This window comes from Sus scrofa, chromosome 12 (genome assembly GCF_054392235.1).
Source record: "Sus scrofa isolate SSC_HxYL_T2T_F1_AM1 chromosome 12, Sscrofa_HxYL_maternal_Yorkshire_Landrace_v2.0, whole genome shotgun sequence".
NCBI classification, from domain to species: domain Eukaryota; kingdom Metazoa; phylum Chordata; class Mammalia; order Artiodactyla; family Suidae; genus Sus; species Sus scrofa.
Genome location: NC_139394.1, coordinates 48,979,091 through 49,006,845, shown reverse-complemented (window position 1 = coordinate 49,006,845; position 27,755 = coordinate 48,979,091). Strand labels below are relative to the sequence as shown.

At 51.5% G+C, this 27,755-nt stretch overlaps 4 protein-coding genes and 1 non-coding gene across 5 annotated transcripts; 4 read left to right on the top strand and 1 right to left on the bottom strand.

The window, feature by feature from the left end:
• Window positions 1-129: 129 nt before the first annotated feature.
• Window positions 130-3,514, top strand: VTN (vitronectin). Its single transcript, NM_214104.1, is given in 8 exon segments — window positions 130-238; window positions 340-459; window positions 536-811; window positions 888-1,027; window positions 1,282-1,438; window positions 1,577-1,729; window positions 2,438-2,794; window positions 3,312-3,514. Coding segments are annotated over 8 exon segments (1,380 nt in total). The 5' UTR covers window positions 130-174; the 3' UTR covers window positions 3,425-3,514.
• Window positions 3,515-4,391: 877 nt separating this feature from the next.
• TRNAY-GUA (transfer RNA tyrosine (anticodon GUA)) lies at window positions 4,392-4,480 on the top strand. Its single transcript is given in 2 exon segments — window positions 4,392-4,428; window positions 4,445-4,480. It is a non-coding gene; the product is annotated as a tRNA-Tyr (tRNA).
• Window positions 4,481-5,669: 1,189 nt separating this feature from the next.
• SEBOX (SEBOX homeobox) lies at window positions 5,670-7,506 on the top strand. The gene is made up of 3 exons (XM_005669098.4): window positions 5,670-5,851; window positions 6,019-6,179; window positions 6,351-7,506. Exons 1-3 carry the CDS (start codon window positions 5,821-5,823, stop codon window positions 6,735-6,737), a joined length of 579 nt encoding a protein of 192 aa, XP_005669155.3. The 5' UTR covers window positions 5,670-5,820; the 3' UTR covers window positions 6,738-7,506.
• A 5,011-nt stretch (window positions 7,507-12,517) lies between these two features.
• On the bottom strand, window positions 12,518-17,653 carry TMEM199 (transmembrane protein 199). Its single transcript, XM_003358166.5, has 6 exons — window positions 17,429-17,653; window positions 15,554-15,627; window positions 15,009-15,098; window positions 14,472-14,514; window positions 14,150-14,262; window positions 12,518-13,863 (listed from the first exon to the last, which is right to left on the bottom strand). Exons 1-6 carry the CDS (start codon window positions 17,637-17,639, stop codon window positions 13,768-13,770), a joined length of 627 nt encoding a protein of 208 aa, XP_003358214.2. The 5' UTR covers window positions 17,640-17,653; the 3' UTR covers window positions 12,518-13,767.
• A 108-nt stretch (window positions 17,654-17,761) lies between these two features.
• Window positions 17,762-27,653, top strand: POLDIP2 (DNA polymerase delta interacting protein 2). Its single transcript, XM_003358174.6, has 11 exons — window positions 17,762-18,001; window positions 19,551-19,632; window positions 21,225-21,322; window positions 22,011-22,107; window positions 22,252-22,327; window positions 22,665-22,772; window positions 23,443-23,579; window positions 24,682-24,708; window positions 24,910-25,035; window positions 26,040-26,119; window positions 26,608-27,653. Exons 1-11 carry the CDS (start codon window positions 17,841-17,843, stop codon window positions 26,720-26,722), a joined length of 1,107 nt encoding a protein of 368 aa, XP_003358222.2. The 5' UTR covers window positions 17,762-17,840; the 3' UTR covers window positions 26,723-27,653.
• The last annotated feature ends 102 nt before the right edge of the window (window positions 27,654-27,755 follow it).

The following is a 27,755-nucleotide window of genomic DNA, read 5'->3' as shown; positions in this document are numbered from 1 at the left end:
CTGCAGCAGCCTCTGGAGTCAGGGCTCTGGGGGCTGGACTGGAGCTTGAGCAAACAGAGCAGTAGAAAAGGCAACTCCTCTTCTCTGGTTCCCTCATCCATGACCTCTCATCTCTCTGTCCCTTCCTCAGGCATCAGAACCTAGTTTACCAGACGTGAGGCCGGAGGTGCTGCCATGGCACCCCTGAGGCCCCTTCTGATGCTGGCCCTGCTGGCATGGGTTGCTCTGGCTGACCAAGGTGCGGGAGGATATGGATATTGGTGACCATTTGGGTCAATGTAGGGTGGGTAAGTGTGGCCTGGCCTGGGCGGTGCCAGCTGTCATACTCCCTCTCCACAGAGTCGTGCAAGGGCCGCTGCACAGACGGCTTCATTGCCGAAAGGAAGTGTCAGTGTGACGAGCTGTGCTCTTACTACCAGAGCTGCTGCACTGACTACGTGGCCGAGTGCAAGCCCCAAGGTGCGTTCAGAGGGGCTGGGCGGGCCTGGGGTCCCCTCTGCAGCTGGAGACTCACCACCCCCCTCTTTGTCTGCAGTGACTCGCGGGGATGTATTCCTTCAGCCAGATGATGAGTACAGGGCCTATGACTACCACGAGGAGACCAGACACAACACCAGCGTCCAAGAAGAGCAGAGGATCCCTGTCCTGCTGGCCAAGACTGAAGAGACTCCGGTTCTGAAACCTGAGGAAGAGGCCCCACCACCTGGGCCTCAGACTGATGATCTAGGGGTCCCTGAGGAAGAGCTGTGCAGTGGGAAACCCTTTGATGCCTTCACCAACCTCAAGAACGGTTCCGTCTTTGCCTTCCGAGGTGACTGGAATGGCAGACCTTGGGACTAGGGTCTGCCGCAGGAGCATCCTGCCTCACACGGCCTCCCTTCCTCTAGGGCTGTACTGCTATGAGCTGGATGAAAAGGCAGTGAGGCCTGGGTACCCCAAGCTCATCCAAGATGTCTGGGGCATCAAGGGCCCCATTGATGCCGCCTTCACCCGCATCAACTGTCAGGGGAAGACCTACCTCTTCAAGGTACCAGCCCAGGGGCTGTGGGTCAGGGTCAAGGCTATCTCAGCAGGGGCTTGAGGGCGACTATGCCCAGGACCTGAGTGGGCCAGAAGGCTGGATCCCAGCCTGTGGTCCCTGGCTGGAGCTCTGTGGGACATAGAAGCCCAAGGCTCCAGGTCTTGGGCAACAAGCCTGGGAATAGGGCTGCTGCCTTGGGTGGAGGACTCTGCCTCCGCCACAGCCAGCTGCCTCCTGACTCTCTTCTTCCCTGCGCCTAGGGTAGTCAGTACTGGCGCTTTGATGATGGTGTCCTGGACCCCAATTACCCCCGCGAGATCTCTGAAGGCTTCAAGGGTATTCCGGACGATGTGGATGCAGCCTTGGCCCTGCCGGCTCATAGCTACAGTGGCCGGGAGCGGGTCTACTTCTTCAAAGGTACTCAGTGGGTGGGTGGGAGGGTTGGTTTGCTTCCCCTGGGGACAGGCCTTGGATTATGCCCCACCCCGGACCAGGAGCTCCTAACTTCCACAGCCTCTGGGCTTTCCAGTCTTGCTCATGGCCACCCCTCCCCAGGGAAACAGTACTGGGAGTATGTGTTCCAGCAGCAGCCCAGTCGAGAGGAGTGCGAAGGCAGCTCCCCGTCGGACGTCTTTGCACACTTTGCCCTGATGCAGCGGGACAGCTGGGAGGACATCTTCAGACTTCTCTTCTGGAGCCATTCCTTTGGTATGGAGGGCTGGCCAGTTCTTGCTTTTCCTGCTGGGGGCTGAGATCCCCTGGGAAGGGGGAGGGCCAGCCCGAGGGACTGTGATTATGGAGCTATTGATCAAAAGCTGTTTGCTCAGGCCAGACTTTGCTTCTGTTGATCTTTCTGGGGGAGGCTTGCCTCCACCCGGACCCCACACCTTGGACTTTGCCTAGTGCAGCCAAGGGCACAGCCAGCCGAAGGAGGGGGCTGTGGGAGTTCTCGCTGTGGCTCAGCAGTAATAACCCAACTAGTACCCATGAGGATGCAAGTTCGATCCCTGGCCCTGCTCAGTGGGTTAAGGATCCAGTGTTGCCCCAAGCTACGGTGTAGGTCAGAGCTGCAGCTTGGATCCTGAGTTGCTGTGGCTGTGGCGCCGGCCGGCAGCTGTAGCTCTAATTAGGCCCCTAGCCTGGGAATTACCATGTGCCACAAGTGCTGCCTTAAAAAGCAAACAAACAAACAAACTTAGAGATTCTTAAAAAAAAAAAAAAAAAAAAAAGAAGGAGGGGATATGGCTGAGACCGTGAGGGACAGATGTGGCAGAGGAAGGCTGGGAAAGAGCCCTGAACAGGGAGTTGGAAGGCTGGGATTCTAGGCTCTGCCACTAACTTGCTGTGTGTTCTTGGACGAGGAATAGCCCATCCTTGACCTCCGAGGCTCCCCGTTAACCCCCTTCCTTTCCACAGGTGGTGCCATAGAGCCCCGGGTCATCAGCCAGGACTGGCTTGGTTTGCCTGAACAAGTGGATGCGGCCATGGCTGGCCAAATTTACATCTCAGGCTCAGCCCTCAAGCCCTCCCAGCCCAAGATGACTAAGTCTGCACGTCGCAGTGGTAAACGCTACCGCTCACGCCGTGGCCGTGGCCGTGGCCGAGGCCACAGCCGCAGCCAGAAGTCCCACCGGCAGTCTCGTTCAACCTGGCTGCCCTGGTTCTCCAGTGAGGAGACTGGCCCAGGAGGCTACAACTATGATGACTATAAGATGGACTGGCTCGTGCCTGCCACCTGTGAGCCCATCCAGAGCGTCTACTTCTTCTCAGGAGGTGGGAACCCCTGCCAGCCCTGTAGCTGGCCTTGCCAGGACTTCCCTGCTGTCCCTGGTCCCCAGGGTCTGAACATAGCCCATGAGTGGTGACTCCAGAAAGCCAAGCCAGGAGTTCCCATTGTGGCTCAGTGATAATGAACCCAACTAGTATCCATGAGGATGCAGGTTTGATCACTGGCCTTGCTCAGTGGGTTAAGGATCTGGCATTGCAGTGAGCTGTGGTGTAGGTCGCAGACATGGCTCAGATCTGGCATTGCTGTGGCTCTGGCATAAGCCAGCAGCTGCAGCTCTGATTCAAATCCTAGCCTGGGAACTTCCATAAGCCACAGATGTAGCCCTGAAAAAAAAAAAAACGAAAAAAAAAAAAAAAAACCAAAGAGCCAGGCCACACCCTTCAGTGCATTGTGGATGTTCACCTGCCACCTGCCCTTCCAGAAAACACCCAGCTCTTCTTAGGGCAGGTGTGGGTGGTGCCAGGCTGGGTCTCACGCACCCTCTCCTGACCTCTCTTTCAGAGGAGTACTACCGAGTGAACCTGCGCACGCAGCGAGTGGACACTGTGACCCCTCCCTACCCACGCTCCATCGCCCAGTACTGGCTGGGCTGCCCAGTTCCAGACCAGAAGTAAGAGTCCGAGTCTGAATCCACACAGCTGAGTCTCTGCTGCTGCCCTCTCTAGCCTCCCCCTCCCAGCCCAATAAAGAGTCCTTGGCCCTGACTGTAAGGCTACTGTCTGACTGGGTGGACAGGCAGATCCCTGCCCGGGTAAAGCAGAGGAAGCTGGGCTGTCAGAGCGGCTTAGCGGAGGGGGCAGAGAAGAGCCTCCTTGCGTCCAGCCCATGATGGCCTCAGGCCCCCTCTGTGAGCCATAAAAGCTATGGGTTGAGGGGTCCTTGTGAGTGCCAGCCTTCCCCCTGTACTGAGAAGCCCCCAACAAGCCATCAGCAGCTAAGCAGAAGCTTGAGGAGCTCCCTTCATGGCTCACTGGTTAACAAACCCGGCTAGGAACTATGAGGATGCATGTTTGATCCCTGGCCTCCCTCAGCGGGTTAAGGATCTGGCGTTGCCGTGAGCTGTGGTGTAGGTCACAGATGCAGCTCAGATCCTGAGTTGCTCTGGCTCTGGTGTAGGCCGGCAGCTGTAGCTCCGATTCGACCCCTAGCCTGGGAACTTCCACGTGCTGCAGGTGCGACCCTAATAATAATAATGATAATAATAATAATAATAATAATAAGCAGGAGCTTGAACACCTCAAAGGATGAGAGGAGTCACCAAGCCAGCCTACCCAGCCCTGGGCCTATTTGGCCTCTTGTCTTTGACTAGGGTCTTGGAAGAGAGGGGTGGGGGCAGAAGGTGGTGGGTTCAGACCCAGCTTTTCTGCCCATCATGGACCTGAAATGCTGTTCACTCAGATACTTGTGTTCCTGGGGAACTGGTCTCTGTGTTCCCTCAAACCCACCCCTCTGATGACAGGCCTTGGAAGTCTCTGTCTTGGGTGTGGGGTGCAGGCCCCCGAGGCAGGAGAGACAGAGAAGGGTAGGAATTGAGGGGAAATTCAAATGCACCCACTCCTCTTAGAAAAGTGGCCCGGGCTCCCTTTGATAGCTCAGCTGGTAGAGCAGAGGACGGTAGGCACGTGTCCGTGGCCATCCTTAGGTCGCTGGTTCGATTCCGGCTCAAAGGAGAGTGCACATTTTCCAAAAAAGAAAAGTGGCCCAGGAGTTTTCACTGTGGGCCCAGTGGGTTACGACTAGTAACCCAACTAATATCCATGAGGTTGCAAGTTCAATCCCTGGCCTTGCTTGGGTTAAGGATCCGGTGTTGCCATGAGCTGTGGTGTAGGTCACAGATGCAGCTCATGTCCCGCACTGCTATGGCTGTGGTGTAGGCAAGCAAGTGCAGCTCCAATTTGACCGCTATCCTGGGAACTTCCATATACCGAGGGTGCGACCCTAATAAGAAAAAAAAGAAAAGAAAAGAAAAAAGACAAATGGCCCAGAAGACTTCCAAGGACAAGTGAGTACACTGTAAAAACAAACATCTGGAGTTCCCTTTGTGGTGCAGTGTAAAGGAATCCGACTAGTAACCATGAGGTTGTGGGTTCGATCTCCAGCCTCGCTCAGTGGGGTAGGGACCTGGCATTTCGGTGAGCTGTGGTATAGATCACAGACATGGGTCGGATCCTGCATTGCTGTGGCTGTGGCATAGCCCAGCAGCTGTAGCTCGGATGTGACCCCTAGCCTGGGAACTTCCATATGCTGTGGGTATGGCCCTAAAAAGCAAAAAAAAAAAAAAACAAAAAAAACTTTAAAAACAAACATCTTTCTCAAAACCCCTTGAATGAACCTGTGGAAGCTCCTCTGCTTCCTGGACTCCAGGAAGCTCATTTGGGCCCTCAGGGGGCCAGGGAGAAAGGGCCAGGTGCAGGCAGAGCTCTAAGGCCGACCTGAGGGTGATCTGGTCGTGACATCTGCTCCCAGCCCTGCTGAAGAGAGGGTGCCTCGAGCTCATCTGCTGTCCCATCATCCTCCTCATCCTGTCCAGCATCCCCAGCCAGGTCCATCCTCAGCTGTGGTTTAGAACCCCACCCACTCTCCTCTGAAGGCAGCCGGCAGCTGGGCACCGAGGGCTCCCGTAGGGGCGGCTGAAGTGCTGAGAGCATTGGAGGGAGGGGTCCCCTTGGCATCCTGGACGGAGCCCTGGGGGGGATCTTTCACAAAGTACAGGCTTTCAGGCACAGATTGCCAAAGTTTGAGGGTAGGGGGTGGGGTGGGCGGGGCCAGCTTCTTTTGTGCTGCTCTGGAGGAGCAGCGTTGCCTCGCCAGCATCCTCTCAAGCCCCAACACGGCCCCCAGCCTCTCCTGTCTCCCCTGGGGACTTCTCAGCCCTCCTGGAGCGGGGAGGCTAACCCTCCCCCCTCCTGGAGGCGGGGCCAACCCTCGGAACAGGATAAAATCCAAGCGAAGGGGAGTGGTGTGGGCACAGCCTTGGCATGGCCATCTGGCTCCTCAGTCTGCCAGCTCCATGGCCGGCCCGGTGGATACACCTCCTGCAGGTGATCTGGTGTGGAGAAGGGGGGCAGGAGGAGGATGTGGGGCAGGTGTAATGGGGAAGGTTGAAGAGGGGTGGGGGAGTAGGGGCTTCAGGGTTTGTTGGGGACTTTGAGGCTGGGGTGGAAACTCTTGCGGGGAGTCCTGGCTTGACCCCAACCCCGGCCTGCAGGCCATGCCAGTGGGTTGGGTCCGCATCGGAGAAAGAGGACCACCTTCAGCAGAGGGCAGCTGCTGGAGTTGGAGCGGGTGTTTGCAGCACGACCCTATCCCGACATTGGCACCCGTGAGCACCTGGCCCGGGTCACCAGCCTTCCTGAGGCCAAGATACAGGTGAGCCGTGACCTCCCCCCAGGGTGGGGTTGCTCTCAAACAGCCTGATTTCTAAGCTTGACCCGCTGTTCCTTCTCTCTGGGCACCATGCCTCCAGGTTCTGTTCTCCCTGGACTGGGAGGCGGGGGAGGGGATGCGGGGGCCGGAAGAGACCACGTCTTTCCTTACCAGGTGTGGTTCCAGAACCGCAGAGCCAAGAGAATCAAGAATAGAGAGCCGGGAGGCCCAAGTCCCAGGCCCGAGCCTCCCCAGAGATCCCATTCTCTTCCAGACACCGTCCAGCAGCCCTGGGAGCCCCGAACCCCGGGCCAGCCTCCACCCTCCAACAGCGCAACTCAGTGGGCCTCTGCGTGTCAACACGCCTCTGCCTTCTGTCCAGCTCCTGGCTTGGGTCCGGGGCAGGGCTGGGGGGGCGCCAAAGCTGCAGCCCCATGGGGACCAGCTGGGGCTTCAGGGGTCCACCTCTCTTCAGAGCGAGCTACTCCCCAGACCTCACTGGGCAGCCTGTCTGACCTCATCTATGCCTCGGCCGTTGTCACCAACCTGGACCACTCCTAATCTAGGGCTAGAACTTGCAAGACCCCTCCTCTGGCTCCTGTCACCCACCCTGCTCCTTCGGGCTGAACACATCAGGAGAGGATTCCTGGCCCCTCCTTTACACACCAGAGGTCTCTTATGGAAGAAAGTTTAGTTCAGGGATCCCTCCCGTCCACGGTCCTCCAGGCCAGCCTAGATGTGGGTTCTGTGGAGTGACAGGGGCCTGGCTCTGTTACCCAGGGCCCTACCCCTCCAGGGATATGTGCCCATCATCTCAGCAGGAGGTGCCTACAGATAGATGGGGTACGGGCCCATGATTCCCCTTTCTCCTACCAGACCTGGTCCCCAATTCATCTCACTCCAGCTGACAACGCCTCCTTCCTCTAAAGGGGAGCGGGCAGCCACCCCTCACCCAAGGGTCCTTTTGGCCATTACCTTACTGTTAAGTGAGCCGGAAGAGTGCTGATCCTAATTCTAGATGGCAGGGACCAATCCTTTTACAGTTCAGGGCCCCCTCTCCTGCCCTCCTACCCCCTGGACAAATTAACCAGAACTATGGATCTGAAGCAGGAGTGATATTAAAGTAATAAAATAGGAATCGGAACCTGGGGCTTATGTTGATGTAATTTTCACAAATATCAGATTGGCTGCCCTCTGACCTGGGGCTGCGGAGATGCCCTGACAGATTCAGGATGGGGTGGGGGCTGTGCACGGCAGCACTGGGTTTTAGTATCACTGTCATCTGTAATACCAACTAATCTCCAAATAAAACCCAAACTCTGTACCTTAATCTGGATTGTTGTGTGCTGCAAATGAATTGGGATGGGGGCCGTTTGCTTTTGAAATATATCTCCACCGCCTAATCCCTAAATAGGGCCAGGTTCCACGCAGATTCTGGGTGGGAGGTTATTACCCAGGCTTCTGCTGGGATTAGAAGGACTGTTAATCGAAGGGCACAGGGCTCTGGCTGACAGACCCTGGAGAGAGGGGAGCCTTGGTCACACTCTCTGCTCCTGGTCCCACTGGTTCCAGGACACTCGAACCGCCTCTGGAGCCGCTTCTTGAGCTGCTCTGCTTCAGAGACAAATGCTCGGAGTCTGCACTGAATTCCCATCCTGGCTGCTATGTGGTCTGGGAACTCTCCATCCGCCTCTGTCTGCAAGATGGGCGTGATAACACTCATCTCTCTCTGTTTGGGGAACGGGCAACAACAACGTAGGTGAAGGGTTCACGTGGTGTGTGATGCGTTGTAAAATTTTGCAATTCATGCTAAGTTTTCCCTCCCTCTCCCTATGGCAGATCCTGAGAAACAGAAAGGGTCCCAAACTTGTTCCTCTGGCCTCCTACCAAGGACCTCCCTTTCTCCCTGGGACTCCCTGGCCCCAGATTGCACTGGAAGAAGCATTGTATGGTGAGCCAGATGAAGTGGCTGTGGCTGAGAGCCGAGAGTTCCCCTCTCTGGGATGAGAACTGGAGGACAGGCCACCTGATTCCTATTTCTAATGCTGCCCTTGCAGATGGAAGCCACCTGTCCCGAGGCCATTTCCTCAGCAGATGCCAAGGCTTTGGCTGCACCAGCCCCAGAAGCGAGCACAGTGATTGGCCCATGGAGCTCTAAATTACTCAGTACCACAGAAGCCTATTGGCTTGTGAGTAGCGGGCTGGGACCAGTGAAAGACCTCCTCCCAAGAAAGGGCAGGGTGTGGGGAATGACGGCCTGGGTCAGAAGGTGTTTAAGAAGGCCTGCTCTTTATCTAAGATGCGAAGCCCTGGGTGTTCTCACTGTGGCTCAGCAGGTAAAGATTCCAACTAGTATCTGTGAGGACGTGGGGTCCATCCCTGGCCTTGCTGAGTGGGTTAAGGGTCCCACGTTGCCGTAAGCTGTGGTGTAGGTCGCAGACATGGCTTGGATCTGGCGTTGCTGTGGCTGTGGTGTAGGCCGGCAGCTGCAGCTCTGATTTGACCCCTAGCCTGGGAAGTTCCATATGCTGCAGGTGCGGCCCTTTAAAAAAAAAAAAAAGAAAAGAAGATGTGAGGTCTTCCAACCCAAACCCAGGAACCTGGAGGCTGTGAGATCTTAAGGATATGTGGACACCCTGGCCCACAGAATGTAGCACAGGTAAGTACGGTCATAAATCTCCATAAAGGTTCAGTGTAGTGTGTAGGTATGTATGTATTCACACCTACGGGGGCCAGGTCGAATCAGAGCTGCATTCTGTGACTCACGCAGCTTACAGCAATGTGGGGTCCTTAACCCACTGAACCAGGCCTCACAGAGAAAATGTGTCCTTAACCCACTGAGCCATAATGTAAACTCCCAGTGTAGCTTTTAAACTCAATCTTAGGAGTTCCCATTGTGGCTCAGTGGTTACAAACCCGACTAGTATCCATGAGGACTCAGGTTCAATCCCCAGTCTTGCTCAGTGGGTTGGGGTTCCGGCATTGCCCTGAGCTGTGGTGTAGGTCACAGACATGGCTCGGATCTGGCGTGGCTGTGGCTGTGACTGTGGCTGCAATGTAGGCTGGCAGCTGCAGATCTGATTGGACCCCGTGGTGTTGGAGAATTAAAATAACTCTGGGGAGTACCCGTCGTGGCGCAGTGGTTAACGAATCCGACTAGGAACCATGAGGTTGCGGGTTCGGTCCCTGCCCTTGCTCAGTGGGTTAACGATCCGGCGTTGCCGTGAGCTGTGGTGTAGGTTGCAGACGCGGCTCACATCCTGCGTTGCTGTGGCTCTGGCGTAGGCCGGTGGCTGCAGCTCCGATTGGACCCCTAGCCTGGGAACCTCCATATGCCGAGGGAGCGGCCCAAAGAAATAGCAAAAAAGACCAAAAATAAATAAATAAATAAATAACTCTGGCTCGGATCGTCAGTGTCGGAAAGTGAGACACATGAACACAGGGAGATCTCGACAAGGCTCTTTACTTCTGCAGAAGGTCGAGGGAACTCAAAAAGTGCTTGTGAAGAAGACAAGACCTTATTTATCCCTAATGCAGGTGGTATCTCTGTCCCCTTCCCATTGGTCAGGTCGGGGCGCACATGCCTCTCAGTTGGCTAATTGAAACAAATTAGCTGGGAGAAGCGGGAAAGAGGAAGGGGTTGTAGGAGGGCGTCTCAGCTGAAACTGGAGCAAAATGGAGTCACAAAGATTTCTGGTTTTTTGATAGAAAAGACGTATGTTACTTTCCACACTGGGAACTTCCATATGCTGCAGGTGTGACTCTAAGAAGCAAAACAAAAACCAACCAAACAAAAAAACCCCCACCTCAATCTTAAACAGTCTGAGTTGCTAGAAAGAACTGTAAAATTCCACCTGCATTTTTTTCTCGCGGTTGACATTTCTCCCGACCAACAATAGGCATCCTAAGATTTCTCAACAAAGTGATCTGAAACAGAAAAGCCTAAGCCTAACTGCTCTCTCATGCAGTATTTTTTTAACAACATATTCTTTTATATTTATTGGTATTTATGGTATTTTTATTATATTTTCTCTTTTTTATTGAAGTATAGTCGACTTACAATGTTGTGTTAATTTTGGCTGTACAGCAAAGTGATTGGTTATACACACAGATCTCTCTCTCTCTCTCTCTCTCTCTCTCTCTCTCTCTCTATATATATATATATATATATATATATATACATTTTAAAAATCTTTTTCTGTCTTGATAGGGCCACACCTGCGGCATATGGAAGTTCCCAGGCTAGGGGTCTAATTGGAGCTGTTGCTGCCGGCCTATGCCACAGCCATAGTAATGCTAGATCCAAGCTGTGTCTTTAACCTACATCATAGCTCACAGCAGTGCCAGATCCTTAACCACTGAGAAAAGCCGGGGATCGGACTGCATCTTCATGGATACTAGTCAGATTCTTAACCTGCTGAGCCACGACAGGAACTCCTATATATACATTCTTTTTAATATTCTTTTTCAATATGTTTTATCTAAGGATATTGAACAGAGTTCCCTGTGCTACACAGTAGGACCTTGTTGCTTATCCATTCTATATGTAATAGTTTGCATCTGCTAACCCCAGACTCCCAGTCCATCCCTCCCCCTTGGCAGCTACAAGTCTGCTCTCCATATCTGATGGTCTGTTTCTGTTTTTTGTTTTTTGTCTTTTCTAGGGCCGTATCCGTGGCATATGGAGGTTCCCAGGCTAGAGGTCCTGTTTTTGTTTTTGTTTTAGGGCTGCATGTGTGGCATATGCAAGTTCTTAGGCTAGAACTGCAACTGCTGGCCTATGTCACAGCCACAGCCATGCCATCAACACACTGAACGAGGCCAGGGATCGAACCTCACAGATACTAGTTGTGTTTGTTACCACTGAGCTATAACGGGAACTCCTGTTTTTGTTTTGTAAATAAGGTCATTTGTGTCATATTTTAGATTCCACATGTAAGTGATATTATATGGTGTTTATCTGTCTCACTTACTTTACTTAGCATGAGAATCTCTAGGTCCATCCACGTTGCTACAAATGATACTATTTTTTTTGTGCTTTTACGGCTGGATGGTATTCCATTGTATGCATGTACCACATCGCCTTAATCACTCATCTATCGATAGATCAATAGACATCGAGGTTGCTTCCTTGTCTTGACCATGATGAATAGTGTTGCTATGAACACAGCGGTGCTTGTGTATCTTTGAATTATAGTTTTGTCTGGATATATGCCCAGAAATAGGATTGCTGGATCATATGGTACTTCCATTTATTTTTCCTTTTTAGGGCCGTATCTGCGGCACATGGAGGTTCCCAAGCTAGGGGTCAAATTGGAGCTGTAGCTGTCGGCCTACGCCACAGCCACAGCAAGGCCATATCCAAGCTGCATCTGCAACCTACTCCACAGCTCATGGCAACGCCAGATCCTTAACCCAGAGTGGGGCCAGGAATTGAACCTGCATCCTCACGGGTATTAGTCTGGTTCATCATTGCTGTGAACGCCTCTATTTTCAGTTTTTTGAGGAACTTCCCTACTGTTTCCTACAGTGGCTGCTCCAACTTACATTCGCACCAACAGTGTGAGAGAGTTCGATTTTCTCCCCACCCTCTCCAGCATTTGTGATTCTGTAGACTTTTTTTTTTTTTTGCTTCCCTTTTTTGTCTATCCCACGGCATACGGCAGTTCCTGGGCCAGGGATGGAATCCAAGCCATAGTTGCAACTTATGCCACAGCTGAGGCAATGACAGATCCTTAACCCACTGTGCTAGCCCGGGGATTGAATCCGTGCCACCTCAGAGATAATGCTGGATCCTTAACATGCTGTGCCAGGTGGGAACTCCTTTGCAGACTTTTTAATGTTGGCCATTCAGACTGGTGTGAGGTGACACTTCATTGTAGTTTTGATTTGCATTTCTCTAATGTTTAGGGATGTTGAGTATATTTTCATGTGCCTCTTGTCTCTCCGTATGTATGTCTTCTTTGGAAAAATGTCTGTTTAGGACTTTTTGATTGGGTTGTTTTGTTATTGAGTTGTATGAACTGTTTGTTTACTTTGGAAATTAAGCCCTTGTCAGTAGCATCATTGGCAAATATTTTCTCCCATTCCCTAGGTTGTCTCTTTGTTTTGTTCATGGTTTCCTTTGCTGTGCAAAAACTCGTAAGTTTGATTAGGTCCTATTTGTTTATAATTTCTAACAACAGAAGAGTGTCCTGGGGGAAAAAACAAAAAAAGACCATAGAAGCTCATACACTGAACAGAGAGTCCACCATTAGGAGCAGATTCTGACCAATTCTCACAACTTGGGAAATCTTTGGGCTTTTGTGCTGTTGCAAGATTTGAAATAAGAACACACTGGATACAATAAATATTTATTGGATAAATAATAATGCTATCATTCCTAAATGCCCTATACAGATCCTATCAGCACACCACTAATCTTAAGTTCTTAGAAGTTTAACGTTATGCGGGGACTTCAAGACAACCTAGGAGTCTTTGGCTTCCTTTAACAGGAAGAACCACGGCTGGTCCTTTGATCTCTCTCAGCCTCAGTTTTGTCTGGAAAAGGAGACTAAAACCATTTCCTTTCCCAGCCTCCAGGAATGTTGTGAAGACCGCAAGCAATCATGTAAAACAATTAGTCAACTGAAGTTTTACATACTATTTCCTGCGCTTACCTAAACATGTTTAGGAATCCACGTACAATGACTGCATTAGGCTTATGTATAGCAGTGCATACCCACATATATTGTGATGTGTATACTCACTCACATACTTACACATACAGTTAAATCTGAAAATAGTCTCCTGTCTACAAAGAATGTCTTCCTTTACCAGTTGAGATAATCCACAGTACACATACTGCCCCCACAAATACAAACAAGTAAAAAATATTTTGTAATTAAAAGCAGACATTCTGTTTCACCATCTGAACTGTTTTCTTTTGGAAGCACAGCAAAAGGTGATGGGAAGGTGGAAAGTTTAAGAAGGGTGGTAGAGACAGACAGAAGTATGTAGAAAATCTGAACAAGGCAAGCAGAGGAAAAAGATGAAGCCAGGATCTAAGATTCCAAAAAGGTAGCTGCCTTGCTTCTGATTCCACTATCCTGTATCAACCTTCTTTCTCTTATTTGATGTCCTCTCATCACTTCCTCTTCCAGCACAAACTGCAGAAAGGGAATCCTGTTTTCTTGGCGTCTTCTGACCTACATTAGGTCTACATCAGGGTGTGTGGAGCAAGGATGATCATGGATTTGTGCACTTGGGCACATTCAGGGCAGTGCGGTCTACTTCTGGAAAGGTCTGGATTCTCTTTACTCCCAGTGGGAAAAAAAAAAAAAAAAAACAGTGCCAGGAGTGCCCAGAATGGAATGGACGAGGCAGATGGGCACTGGGTTCAGGAGAAAGTACTGGTAGACCAGTTCTTTCCAACTGCTGTCTGAGTCTCCTCTACCTACCCCTCTGTGAACTGACAGAGGATGGGAGCAGCAGGTGGCCTTGGCTCAGCCCTCTAACAGGAGCTGAATACAAAAAGCCTGATGGGTTGACTGAGAAGCAGTGATTGGCAGCCGGGAGCCTGGAGTCTCCAGACTCTGATGATGAAGCACAGTTACAGTTCTCCCAGTTCGCCTTCCATCACCCGCACCATGACGTACAGCTCGGCCAGGCCCACCACAGACGCCACAATCAATGCAGCCAGTATCCGCTGGGAAGGGAGAGAACCAGACTTAAGGAATGCAGGCCAGCTTCCAGCCTCTAGCACCTAATAAGGATGGACAGGACTTCAACCCAGCCCATAAGCTGGGGGGAAGGAAAGAGGGGATCTGGATTCTCCTGAGGTTATCATCTACCCCCACGACTTTGGACAGGGCACATGCACCCCTTGTCTAATCACATAAACACCTAACCTGTTCAAGGCATTTTCACATACATCCTCCTTTCCCACTAACACTCCCACCCCAGGCACCTTGCCCCACCCAGGACCCACTCACCGAGGTCATTTCTGTGAAGATATATTGGCTTCCAAGGTAAGTGCAGACAAAGGCAGCTGCCACCGTGACAATGAAGTTGAAGATGGTGATGACCAGAGCCTTCACAGACCTCACTTTGGGGAGGAGTGCAGGGAAGAAACCTTTAGGGGAGCATCCTCCAAGAGGCCCTTTTAGCTCATGGCTGCCTCCCCCATCAACTGGGTTTCCCTCCAGCAGCAAGCCTCAATAGCTCAGACCTAAGCCCAGAGCACTGTAGGAAGGAGGGCCATGACCGAACTAGTCTCAGGGGGATGCTTTAGCAGCCGATTTCCCAGAACCTCACCTTGCTTTCCCAGGTCACTAAGCGTTCCGCCATGCCTTGAATCCTGAGAAAAAGGAAAAGCAAGTAATTCCAGGATGGAAGCAGCTCACAGAATATTGATTTGTCAGTATGGGCTCAGCCCTCTTTGTTACCCAACACATGAGCTCTGCCTTCTCCATGGATTTTGTCTGGACTGGTTGGTTTTTTTCTGGTCCACAGATAAAGCATTTTAGAGAAGAGGCCTAGGCTCCCAGTACCCATATACCCCTCTCATGCTACGGGGCAGGAGCTGCCAGAGAATAGCGTAGGAAGTCCTGTTAGAACAGCTCCAGGCTCATCTCCACCTCTACAACTTTTAAAAATCAGTCACCCTCTGAACCCTCAGTAAATGAGCTGGGAATTGTATTTGGCTTGCATGCAGCAGCACAGAGCTTCTCTGGTCCCTTAATAGTACACAAACCAAGTTTCCATGTTGTTTCTTTCATCTGCAGCTCTTCCCAATGCAGGGTCCTGCTTTCAGGGGCTACACTGTCCATGTACTGAAGACCCGGCCTTTACCTGACAGGTGACATTGCGGGTGATCCGCTTATACTCCTCATTGGCAAGCTGTATCTTAATCTTCTCCAGTCGGGCAACTAGCTCTGGGTTCTGAGACAGAAAAATCAAGTAAGAATGACATTCCCAACATGCTAGAAAGCATGTCACAATCATTGGTTTCAGGCGGCAAAGTACTGCTAAGGAGACCCACACATCAGGTGTGCCTTCAGTGCTCTAGAAACATTTTTTTTTTTTTTTAATCTCAGTTTTCCAAGCTGTCAGACAGGGAGGACAATACCTGGTTCCCCCACTCCAGCTCTCAAGGACTTAAAGGACAATTTTTTTTCCCCCTGAACCCTTGGCATGCAGAAATTCCTGGGCCAGGGATCAAACCCAAGCCACAGCAGCTACCCAAACCGCTGAAGTGACAATGCTGGGTCCTTAGCCACAGAGAAACTCCTAAAAGACAAATTTTTGAGCCCAAAGGTCAATTCATAAATTTGGATATATCATAAATAGACCCAACTCAGCCACCACTCAGTCTCACAAATACTCCCCTTACATACCCGAGGAGGCTTCACCACCTCTGGAAGATAGATTTCACTGCCTTCTAGGAGCTCATGAAGGTAGAGTGTGGAATCTGGGAAGAAAAGATTTCCACAAACATAATAACGCACAGAGCTGAGGTCAAAGGATTAAAATCAGAGAAGGGTCTAGCCCTTCAATTCTTTCTACCAAAATAAAATATGGACATTCCTATAATAGTTCATCTCCAGGATTATTTCCAATTGGGAAGAAACCAGGACAATCCCACATAAGTAGCTCCTAGCTGACTTTGTCGGCCAATATCACCGCTAACAAAACATAAGCCTTTAACTTATGTCATTTCTGTGGTCACGACAGAACTTGCCCTAAATAGGTTTAAGCATGGTGATGGTGAACACTCAGAGGACACTGTACTAGATGATCTCTAAGGTTCTTTTTAGTTCCAATGATTAAAGAGTCTACCCTTTGCACTTCTGGGTAGGCTATGTTAAATTCTGGCAAAAGACCTTACATGCCAGTTTGTCCTACTGCCCCCACTCCCTTTACCTGCTAAGAGAACTGAGCACTAAGGAAAAGAAATGACTCCTCCAAAAAGAGTTAGTGGCGGAATTAGGGCTAGAATCTAGACACTACTTCCAATTCAGATCTTTCAACAGTTTTTCATCATCCTATCTCATAAAAAGAAAAAAACATATCAGATCTGACCACTTTTGCTTTTGAGATGAAAAGAAATGTGGATTCCCAAACAGGACAAGCTCGATATGCTGTTTTCTTTCTTTCGACTTTTTTTTTTTTTTTTAAGGGCCACACCCGCGGTATATGGATGTTCCAGCAACACCAGATCTGAGCAGCGTCTGCAACCTACACCACAGGTCATGGCAACACTGGATCCTTAACCCACTGATCAAGGCCAGGGATCGAACCCGAGTCCTCATGGATGCTAGTCAGGTTCGTTACCCACTGAGCCACGATGGAAACTCCAATTGTTCTGTTTTCTAATGTGGCTTAAAAGGAAGAAACTGAACCTATGCAGTGGTAATGCGTTAAAACATGTATTTCTTCAAGGGTCAGGTGAGCCTAAGCGGGCCTGGAAGTGAAGAAGAGATTCAAGAGAGCAGAAACCGCACAGATAAAATTTTGTCATCCACAAAGAATGCCTATGGAAGTTGTGAAGGGAGTGGGTTCCCCAGAGTTTATGAGGTGACTGAGGTGATTGGCTAGATGACCATTCTGTGGGTGAAAGAGAGTATTAGATTTGAAACTGGGTCCCCCTAAAACTGAATTCTCTGAGTTTGTGATTAACCTCTCTAGCCAAAACTTTCTTCCCTTCTTTCTTCCCTCTAACTCAATCCTGTGCTAATGGAACACTAATCACCAGTTAGATGGCTAAAACTGCTATTGTCATTAGCAAACTTAAGGTGCTAAAATCTGTTACAGAGATCATTAACCTGCAAACTCAGGCGTTTCTCCAGAGCCAGAGGTGAACTAATAGACTCCCGAGCCATGGGCCACCTGGCCCGAAAACTGTAAACCAGAGACTTGCCTACTCCCAATTGGAAATGCCACTGAAATATCGCAAGACAATGACTGTTCCCATCCTCTTTGTTCTACTCCTTTAAAAGCAAACCCCTTAACTCAAAGGCCAATTTGAAGCAGATCTGAGGCTTGTCTCCCACTCCCTTGTTTGGCACCCTGCAATAAACACTGCACTTTTCTTCATCACAAGCCTCTGTCAGTAGAATGGATTTGCTTGGAGTTGGGCAGGCAGACGCCAATTTGGCTCCGCAACCGTATACATCCTTCAGAAAAATGCTAGAGGTGTGGAAATAGACCTCAAAGGGGACAAAACTCTGGAAAAAAAAGGAAGCGACTCTGAACTGGAGACTGGGGCTCACCCCTTTCTCTCAGGTACTGGTGTAGATCCCGGATCAGGCGGAAAGAAACCAGGCGTTCAGGGCCAGGAGGGCCATCGCCGCCCTTGTGCTTCTTTCCCAACGCGGCCTCAAGATCTGCTCGCAGTTTCTTGGGCAGCTGCTCTGGCTCCAGTTCCCCGCCGGGGCTCAAAGCGCGTACCAGCCGCTCCCCGGCCAGCAAGCAAGACGCCATGTCTAAGCGACTGTAGGGTCAGGTGACCCCCGAGCAGGGACTTCCGTCCGCCTGCGCCGGAAGCAGCTCTGAGCTCGTTGGGCGGGGCGGAGGGCCAAGGGGGCGGGGACGCGGCGCGGGGCAGTGTGGGGCGGGGGCGGAACGCCGCCCGGCCGCGGGTCGGGCTGTGTGTCAGCAGCCCAGCGGGCACTCGGGCGGGACATGGCGGGTTGTGTGGCCCGGCGGGCCTTGACCGTGGGCGGTCGCTGGTGGTCCCGGTCGCTGACCGGGGCTCGTGGGCCGAGGCCGCTGTGTGCAGCGGGTGGAGCTGGGGCCTTAACACCAGCGGCGACCACGACGACGCGGAGGCACCTCTCGTCCCGGTGAGGGACGGAGCGCGGGGGCCCTTCCGGAGCCCAGGGAGCGTGTCTCGGGTCAGAGAGGAGGCCAGGGGGCCCGGCCAGCTGAGGGTGACGAAAGTTCGACCCGGGGGAGGGCGCGGGCCGGGAGGCGACCTGCGCTGCCTTGGACGCGTGCCAAGAGCAGAGACGGGAGTGCGGCCCCGAGCGCTGGGTTGTGCAGGGCTGACTCTGAGGGGGAAGCAGCAACCCCCCCAGAACGAACCCTACCTTCCCGAATGCTGTTAGTGGGCAGCCTTTTAATTAAGTCCTAGGGCTTTTGACTTGAACCTCCAGCCCGTGACTGGGTCAAGGCCTGCCTCAGAAAGATGCTAGAAGTGGGAAACTGGACCCGAGTCTGCGCTCAGTGTAACCTTAGGGACACATTTTCCTCTTTATGTGACTTGGGGAAGGGGGTTTCCAGGCGTGGGGTTGTGTGAGCAAGTGTCTCTAAGGATGGGCCAGGCAGATCACATTTGAGCAGGTGGATCAAGTGGGAGGAAGCATGAAGTTCACATTGCCACGATAGAAAAGAGGGCTTTGAAGGGCCCCTAGAAAAAGCAATGTCCAGAGAGGTCATTGTGAGAGCCGAGTGGCTGAGATTATACGCTGGTATTGGGGAGAGATGATAGCTATTTGCAGTTTAAGACCCCTGTGAAAATTGATGTAAATCTAAACAAAAATTAGATTGAGAAAGTAAATCTAGGTGGAATGCAGGGAGTAGTACACTTGCAAATCTAGAGATGATGAAGCCCTTCATGGGCAGGTTTAGAGGGAGGGAGATGGACATGGACTTGTAACACAAAACAAGGTTTTTTGTTTTGTTTTGTTTTTTTCTTTTCCTAATTTGTCTTTTTAAGGCTGCACCTGCAGCATATGGAGGTTCCCAGGCTAGGGGTCGAATGGGAGCCTCAGCTGCCGGCCTACACCACAGCTCACAGCAATGCCGGATCCTTAATGCACTGCATGAGGCCAGGAATCAAACCCATGTCCTCATGGATACTCCTCTGGTTTGTTAACCACTGAGCCACTGACAGGAACTCCAAAACAAGTATTTTTTTGAGCACCCCATTTTATACCAGGCTTTGCAAGGGAGCACAGGCTAATCACACAGGCGTTGCTCCTGGGGAAGTTACAGTTTCTAATGGAGATAAAACAGGAACACAGATAACTGAAATGCAAGGTGGGAATGGCAGTTAAAATGCCTTCGGAGATCAGGAAGGTGGGTCAGGGAAGAAAGGGAGGCAAGGGATACAATTAAGCAGAGTCTGAGGGCATGATATGAGGAACTCTGAGAGTCAAGAGAGAAGAAAGTTGTCTGGGAAACCAGAGAGGCATCTGTAGCTGGACCTCAAAGGAGGAAAGGGAGAAAGTGGGAAGGAAGGACCCTTACCTCCTTGAGTCGGCCCCACTGCCCCAGCCCTTCTCTGCTGTCATTGCCCTGACCCCTCAAGTATCTAGTGGCTTTTTCTGATGGATTAGTACTCTCCTCTTCTTAGCTTTTTAGTTGCTTGTTCTTTTCCTTCCGAATCAGAAACCGACCAGAAGGCAAAGTTTTGGAGACCGTTGGTGTGTTTGAGGTGCCAAAACAGAATGGAAAATATGAGACTGGGCAGGTGAGTGCTGAGCTAGGTCCTCTTTCTTAAATCTTTCTTTCTTTCTTTTTTTTTTTTTTTTTTTTTTTTTTTGTCTTTTTAGGGCCACACCCGCAGCATATAGAGGTTTCCCAGGCTAGGGGTCAAATCGGAGCTACAGCTGCTGGCCTACGCCACAGCCACAGCATCACCAGATCCGAGTCATGTCTGTGACCCACACCACAGCTCATGGTGACGCCAGATCCTTAACCCACTGAGCAGGGCCTGGGATTGCACCTAATTCTTCATGGATACTAGTCGGGTTTGTTAACCATTGAGCCACAACAGGAATTCCTGGGTCCTCTTTTGTTTTCACAGTGTGCTCTGCTTTGGAAAGGGTCAGATTTGGTCACAGGCCTGAATATTACGGTTTTCTACCTTGATGTTTGGTGCCAGACCAGAATCACAAATTTTCTTAAAGGTGGGGTTTCTGTTTTCTTGGATTTGAATGCATTTCATATGTCAGTGGGTTTTGTTTCCAAGTCTGGACAGAGATGGTTTGGACTATATTGAGGAGAGAGTCCAGTTGCTGAAGAATCATCTAATGTAGTGGATTGTGGGAAGCCAGTGGAGGGAGCTTTTGGAAAAGCAAACCTGGCGTTTTGTTGCTTTGTCATAGTTGAAATGATTGCAGTGAAGTAAGCTGTGGATGTGAGGCTCTTTTTCTGTGTCAGCTTTTTGCCAGATCCACTGAGATGGATTTAGGCCCTTTGTAGGTAAGGAGGACCTTTCTTTTTTCTTTTTACAGCTGCACCTGTGGCATATCAAAGTTTCTGGGCCAGTGGTCGAGTCAGAGCTGCAGCTGCAGGCCTTTACCACAGCCTGTGGTAACACCAGATCCTTAACCCACTGAGTGAGGCCAGGATCAAACCCTCATTCTCACAGAGACAATGTCGGATTCTTAACCTCCTGAGCCACAATGGGAAGTCCAAGAAGGACTCTTCGTTTATTCAGTCTTTTTTCCCTGTATGCTTGCAATGGACTGAGTGTAATGCATTAGTCTTAAATTAGAAAACAAAAAAGGAAAAAAAAAAGGGACAGAGTTCCTTTGTGGCTCAGCAGTAACGAATCTGACTAGTCTCCATGAGGATGTGGGTTTGATCCCTGGCCTCAATCAGTGGGTTAAGGATCCGGCATTGCCATAAGCTGTGGTGTAGGTTGCAGACATAGCCTGGATCCTGCGTGGCTGTGGCATAGGCCTGCAGCTGCAGCTACAATTCGATCCCTAGTCTGAGAACTTCTGCATGCTGCATGTGTGGCCCTAAAAAAAAAAAAAAAGTGCCTTTATGGAGTAGACAGTCTAGAAAGGGATTATGCTCTGCAAACGGTCAATTTTCTGACTTTGTGCTCAGTGGAGGAAAGGCTTCCTAGAAGCCTCAGCTGTGGCCTGAAGGATGAAGTGAGGAGGCAGTGAGCATGTTACAAAGTCAGTCTGGGTGGATCACCGAGTTCCAGGGAAAGTGTAGCAAGACCTTGTGCTGGGTTTGCCGCCACCTGTGCCACTTAGCGGTCTGGGCCCCACCTGGATGGACCTGCTGGACCACAGGCTCACTGAGGCCTCTCTTTCCTCCCAGCTTTTCCTACACAGTGTTTTTGGCTACCGAGGTGTCGTCCTGTTTCCCTGGCAGGCCAGACTGTATGACCGGGATGTGGCTTCTGCAGCTCCAGAAAAGTAAGTCTTCCTATCACTGTGCCTCACAGTAGCCTCAGAAGGAAGCCTGACTCATGGCAGTCAAATGTAATTGACCTCGCAGCAGTGAAGACAGCATCCTTCTGGGCCTCAGGAACAGAGCCAAACACTCTGTTGGCACTAATACCCATGGAGACAAAAGTGCTGCGTGCCAGGGACAGTCTTAAGGCAGAGGGTTCCTTTAGGCCTCCCAGGTTTTTCTCCTAAGGCAGTCTCAGTTTGCATTGTAAGCACCCCAGAGGGCATTTGGGGGACTAGGCTTCTTGATTTCTTGATGTTCAGTTAGACTCTTTCTGGTAATCTCTTTATCATCACTAGAGTACATAAAAAAAAAAAAAGGCCCAGCTCCGCTAAATGATCACAGTCAGCCCCTGGGACGTGAGAAGAATGGGATGCTTAGTGTCCCGGGACTTTGGCAGCAGTTTGGTTTTTTTCATCATGGCCCCTTTCTTCTAAGATGCTTCTAGAGAGTAAGACAAATGACATATGCATCTAGAGAGTAAGCTATGCCATACTCCATTGCTTGGCCCTGACTGGGGAGTGGCTGGCCAGGGCGAGCCCCTTCAGTTCAGGCCCCAGTCTGTTTAGATAAGGAGGTGGTAGGCAGCTGGGGCAGGCACTGCTTCTGGTTCCCAGGAGGTGACCTTGGGCTTCTCTTCCTGCCCCATAGAGCAGAGAATCCTGCCGGCCACGGCTCCAAGGAGGTGAAAGGCAAAACTCACACTTACTATCAGGTGCTGATTGATGCCCGAGACTGTCCACATATAGTAAGTAAGCAGGGCAGCTGCGCCTGAGGTTCCTTTCATGGGAAAGGCCTGAATCCCGACGGGGACTAAGGGAAGGAGCTGGGTCAGACTGGGCCCCCTTCTGGATGGTGACCTAAAAAGTCTCTGACTCACTTCTTGCCTTAGTCTCAGAGATCTCAGACAGAAGCTGTGACTTTCTTGGCTAACCATGATGACAGCCGGGCCCTCTATGCCATCCCGGGTGAGTAAGGAGCGTCTGAGGGGCGCCCACCGATGAGGGGCACCCACCAATGAGGGGCCTGGTGTGTCTCAGGGAAAGGATTTTAATGCTTTTCTGATGTCCTTTAATCTGCTGGGAGGGAGTGTAGATGCTGAGAGCGATGGTGCAGGGTCGTCCGACACTGGGACAGGCCAGGAATGGTGTTTCTTTTCAACCCCTCAACCCCCGACCTCAACACACACATTGAGCGTCTCTCTCTCTCTCCCTCCCTCCCTCCCTCCCTCCCTCCCTCCCTCTCTCTCTCCCTCCCTCCCTCCCTCCCCCTCTCTCTCTCTCTCTCTCTCTCTCTCTCTTTCAGGTCTGGACTATGTCAGCCATGAAGACATCCTCCCCTACAGCTCCACTGATCAGGTTCCCATCCAGCACGAGCTCTTCGAAAGATTTCTGCTGTATGACCAGACAAAAGGTAACCTCTGTCATAACTGCAAGCTGGAATGGGAGGGTCCTCCCTTGAAAGAGGATATCACAGAAGCAGTTTCAAAGCTGTGTTTCCACAACCTTATTTAGCCTCCTGTTTAGACCTGTCAGGTATTTGGCTATTAGTTCCTCCTCACAGATATGAAACGGGCTCAGGGGTGAGGAGAAGGGACTCAAGGTTGCTCGGTAGTGGCACAGTGAGGTCCAGAAACCAGGGCTCTCACTTCCAGTCCATTCCTCTTCCCCTAATGTCACATGCCTCCTCAGGGCTCATTCTTGGCAGGTGGCTCTGCCTTCTTCCAGCCTATGTGGTTGCTCACGTTTGGGTGTCTTGTTTACCTGGCCCACCCCTGGGAAGGATTGTCCTTTTTTTTTTTTTTTTTTTTTTCTTTTTAAATCTTATAGTTGCACCCGTGGCACATGAAAGTTCCCGGGCCAGGGATTGAATCCGAGCCACAGCTGTGACCTGTGCCGGATCCTTTAGCAAACCACTTGCGCCAGGCCGGGGATCAAACCCGCACCTCAGAGTGACCCAGGCTCCTGCAGTCGGATTTTTAGCCCACTGCGCCACAGCAGGAACTCCTGGGAAGGGTTTTCTAGGAGAGGCAGTTTGAAAGCGGGTGCAATGCCCTGGACTAACCAATTGTCTCTTGCCCCAGCACCCCCTTTTGTGGCTCGGGAGACACTACGGGCCTGGCAAGAGAAGAATCATCCCTGGCTGGAGCTCTCCGATGTCCACCGTGAAACAACTGAGAACATCCGTGTCACCGTCATCCCCTTCTACATGGGCATGAGGGTATGTGCCCAGCCTGGTACCTTCCCGCGGGGTTAGGTCCCCAGGTTCTATGTGGTGTCCTCAGTGTGACTGCTGCCGTGGGTTCCAAATTTGAACCATGAGCCTGTGGTTCTGCTTTCAAGTGGTGCAGGTATTGGTTGGAGTTGAGCAGCCTCTTGGCAACGGCCTACACCAAGAACTAGAGCAAGGAGGGTCTCAGTGCCAGGAAAGAGTCCTCCAGGCCAACTCTTCCTCCTCCTCCAGCTCAAAGGGAGCCATGATTATGAAGAATATACGGGAGTTCCCGTCGTGGCGCAGTGGTTAACGAATCCGACTAGGAACCATGAGGTTGCGGGTTCGGTCCCTGCCCTTGCTCAGTGGGTTAAGGATCCGGCGTTGCCGTGAGCTGTGGTGTAGGTTGCAGACGCGGCTCTGATCCCGTGTTGCTGTGGCTCTGGCGTAGGCCAGTGGCTACAGCTCCGATTCGACCCCTAGCCTGGGAACCTCCATATGCTGAGGGAGCGGCCCAAAGAAATGGCAAAAAGACCAAAAAAAAAAAAAAAAGAATATACAGATACTTAAATCACTGTAGGCTTATCTTTTCACTTTTATGCATTAGTGAGATATTTATTGAGCTGTTTCTTGCTTGGCTATGAGCTGAGTCCCAGGAATACAGATAAAAGTGCAACACTGTACCTGCCTTCCAGGAGCTCATGGTAGTTGGGGAGGCCAATGTATCGCATCTCGAGTATTGAAATAAGGTCAGGGTTTGGGAGGACCAAGAAGGAGGACAGCAGCCTGGGCTGGCAGTAGTGGTGGTGGGGGCATTGGGCGGTGGGGGCGGGGGCGCTGCTGACAAGGTGGTGAGAAAGGGAAGAGCCCTGTGGCTGCTTTCCATTGGCGTCCCGCTGTCGGTGATCTGGATAGGATAAAGCGATGGACCCAGGGGTGGCTGCCTCCTTCTGGGCTTGTTGGCCATAGTTCAGACATCATCAACCCACAGATATCTGTGGCTTTGTTCTGTCTTGGCAACCTTCCTGGAAAACATCTACTCCACTGGAGATGGTTGAAGTAGGCTTGGTCCTGCCCTCTGGGACTGAAATTCTTTGTGCTTTTTCCCCAGGAGGCCCAGAATTCCCATGTCTACTGGGTGAGTGTCTCTCTCAGAGGGAGCTCAGGAACTGTACCTGCAGGGACAGGTTGGGTGGGGGGGGGGTGTAGCTCCGGGGTGGGAGGTGGGGCCTGCGCAATGCCAGTGTCGGCCTTTGTTACCCTTTGCTCTCCTAGAATTCCAAGGAGGCTAGCCCCAGGTTTGCTCCTCCTCAGATGTGAACTCTCCCTACCCCCACAGTGGCGCTACTGCATCCGCCTGGAGAACCTCGACAGTGACGTGGTACAGCTCCGGGAGCGACACTGGAGGATATTCAGTCTATCTGGCACCTTGGAGACAGTGCGAGGCCGAGGGGTGGTGGGCAGGGTGAGCATCTTGGGGCCAATAATGCCCAGTTTCTGGTCCTGCCCAGCAGGCCCAGAGGCTTGGTGCATGGGTTCCTCTTCCTCTGGAGTTAGGGACAGAGGCTCCGTGTATGAAAGCATCGAGTTGTTGAAGGTGAAACCTCATAACTACCCTGTGAGAGAGGTTTCTTACAACCCATTTCACAGATGAAGTGACAGACTGTTACCTAACTAGCCCATGGTCCTGTAGCCAGTAGTGGTAGGGCCCAGATTTAAATCCAAGTAAGTCTGACATTAAAGCTTGTGGTTGCCGGCACAGTGCCTTTTACAAAATCTGAATTCCAGTGTCCTTAGGTGGGGCACGCACCCCCCCCCCAGCCCCCACTCCTTGTCCTTCCTCTGCCTCTTTACCTTCGTGAGTCCTCTGCTGGTCCTTGAAGAGATCTGATTTTGCAATTCTTGTGCTATCCCACCCTGTCTCCTGAAAAATAAAGTCAGGAGAAGGGGCCACATCCAAGAGCATTTATCCATGTTAGCAGGGACTTGGGAAGCGGTGTAGAAAGAACGAAGCTTTGGAGTTAGTCTGGTTTCAAATGCCAGCTGTGTTGTATACTCGCGGCTGCATAACTCTGGGGAAGTTATTTAACCCAAATCTCAGTTTCATACTGCTAAATTGGGGGTCACACCCATTACTTTATGATTACCAGGAAAGTTAAGTCAACACGTTTTCAGAGCAGCACATGGCACCCGGCAGTTAGGCGCTCAGTGAATGGATGCCAGAAGGGGTATTTACAGAGTAGGTCCTGGGTTTAGCATCTTTGCTTAGTGACCTCAGGCACGTCTAGATGATCTTTCCCAGGGTCAGAATAAAAGGCCCAGGTTAGCGGCTGTGCTGCAGGAGGAGCTGGTCAGCAGTTATGGTAGGAGGCCTGAGGGGCATCCAGGCTGACTAATAGGCAGACAGCATGTGGCCTTGGGGTTCAGGGGTCATGTCTGGCCTGACCTGTTTTGCCTGAACCCTCACAGGAACCAGTGTTATCCAAGGAGCAGCCCGCATTCCAGTACAGCAGCCACGTCTCCCTGCAGGCTTCCAGCGGGCACATGTGGTGAGTGAGCACGTGCTGGGGCAGGGGCAGCCCAACTCCATGGACACTGCACATTAGAGAAGTGAGAGCTCAGAGCTTGCCCTTACCCCTGGGCCAAGTGAAGTTCTGAGGTGGAGCCTTATCTGCTATTCTGTTATGTGGGCCTTGTCTGATTTTGACTGTTGTTTTCCAGTTCCTTGTGATTTTGTGGACTGAGGACTTGGGTCACGTGGCCTGGTGACTTTGATTCTGCCCTGAGCTGCCCACGTAGTTGGCTTTTTTCCTGGTGCTTTACCCCTTATCTTGAAAATGTAGTTGCGTAGCTTACGGAGGATGCATCTGCGGGCCATGATCAGGACATTTGTTTCTTCTTTTCATGTACGGCCAGGGTAGGCTCTTGGGGCTCTGGAACTGTCATCCTGGCATGAGCCAGGCAGAAGAGAGCCCAGCTTGCCTTAGGTGCCTTCTAAACCGCCCCCCCTCTAAACCAGTTTCTCTCTGACCCACAGGGGCACGTTCCGCTTTGAGAGGCCTGACGGTTCCCACTTTGATGTTCGGATCCCTCCTTTCTCCCTCGAAAGCAATAAAGATGAGAAGACACCACCTTCAGGCCTTCACTGGTAGGCCGAGACCCTGAGCACCCAGACTCAGACCCTGAAGAACAGCTCTCATCCCACAACTGCTGCAGACCTCTCTCCATCACGGGCCACAGGGGATCTCTTAATCACATGCACCATTTGATTGTGGGGTTCTAATTTTGGTGGGTGGAGCATACCTGTTTTCTCCAGCAGCCCCACGTAGGACTCCTCCAAGATTGGCCTCCCCTGTAAGCCCTGCCTATGTTGTGTTCCCGTAAACCTTTCCATCAGGAACTCTGTGTTCAGCTGCCACAGGCCTTGGGGAGTTTCCTAGCCTGTTACACAAGTTGTTTAGAATGTGAGGTTTGGTCAATAAACCAGTGCACGCTTGGCCACCCTCGCCATTTCTGCCCCCAGGGTCTCAGGCTCCCTTTTTGACCTGGTGAGGGCCCTTGGTTGCTTTCCTTACTGCATTTCTAGGAGGCTGCCCCTTCTACTGGGGTATCCATTTCCTTCCTGAGGCTGGGGATTGACCGATGTCTCCCAGGTCACTCAGCCAGTGAGGTGGGGGCTGGACTGGACTCCTGTCCTCTTCTTTACCCCCTGCCAGGTGCAGAGCTGGAGGCCAGCATCAGGGTCAAAAGAGTGGCTCAGCATTAAGCACTGGCCAACTATTGGCCTCTCTGGGCCTGGGAGAGGAGTGAGGCAAGTCTGTGGGTTTCCTGGAGCAGTGGGCTTGCCAGCCACGGGTGTTAAGCCTCTAGATTCCAAATGCAGAAACCCAGCCAGGGAGCATTAAGTATGGACGGTGACTAAGCCAAGCTACTTTTTGAGCTGCTTGCAGCTCTCCAAGAGCCAGAGATAAAATGTGCTGCATTTTTGCCCCGATTCTTAGGTTTCCTGCTCCCCTGCCACCGTAGTGATCCTTACAGAGGTTGTTTTCTTGACTTGATATTAAATCTCAGTTTGAGGCCTTATTAGTGTTGTCCTTAATCCTCCGCCAGGGGGAGCCTGGGTTGCAGGGCAACTGCGTGCAGTGGGACACAGGACGCAGCAAGAACGTAGGGTCAGGTAGTGAA

Coding starts and splice junctions, on each gene's coding strand:
- SEBOX (XM_005669098.4), top strand. CDS start 5,821: ATGGCCGGCCCGGTGGATACACCTCCTGCAG. Junction 5,852..6,018: donor GGTGGATACACCTCCTGCAG/GTGATCTGGTGT, acceptor CCCGGCCTGCAG/GCCATGCCAGTGGGTTGGGT. Junction 6,180..6,350: donor TTCCTGAGGCCAAGATACAG/GTGAGCCGTGAC, acceptor TTTCCTTACCAG/GTGTGGTTCCAGAACCGCAG.
- TMEM199 (XM_003358166.5), bottom strand. CDS start 17,639: ATGGCGTCTTGCTTGCTGGCCGGGGAGCGGCTGGTACGCGCTTTGAGC. Junction 14,515..15,008: donor CCCGCAATGTCACCTGTCAG/GTAAAGGCCGGG, acceptor CCTTTTTCTCAG/GATTCAAGGCATGGCGGAAC. Junction 14,263..14,471: donor TAGTGACCTGGGAAAGCAAG/GTGAGGTTCTGG, acceptor TCCTCCCCAAAG/TGAGGTCTGTGAAGGCTCTG.
- POLDIP2 (XM_003358174.6), top strand. CDS start 17,841: ATGGCGGGTTGTGTGGCCCGGCGGGCCTTGACCGTGGGCGGTCGCTGG. Junction 22,328..22,664: donor GGCCCTCTATGCCATCCCGG/GTGAGTAAGGAG, acceptor TCTCTCTTTCAG/GTCTGGACTATGTCAGCCAT. Junction 23,580..24,681: donor CCTTCTACATGGGCATGAGG/GTATGTGCCCAG, acceptor CTTTTTCCCCAG/GAGGCCCAGAATTCCCATGT.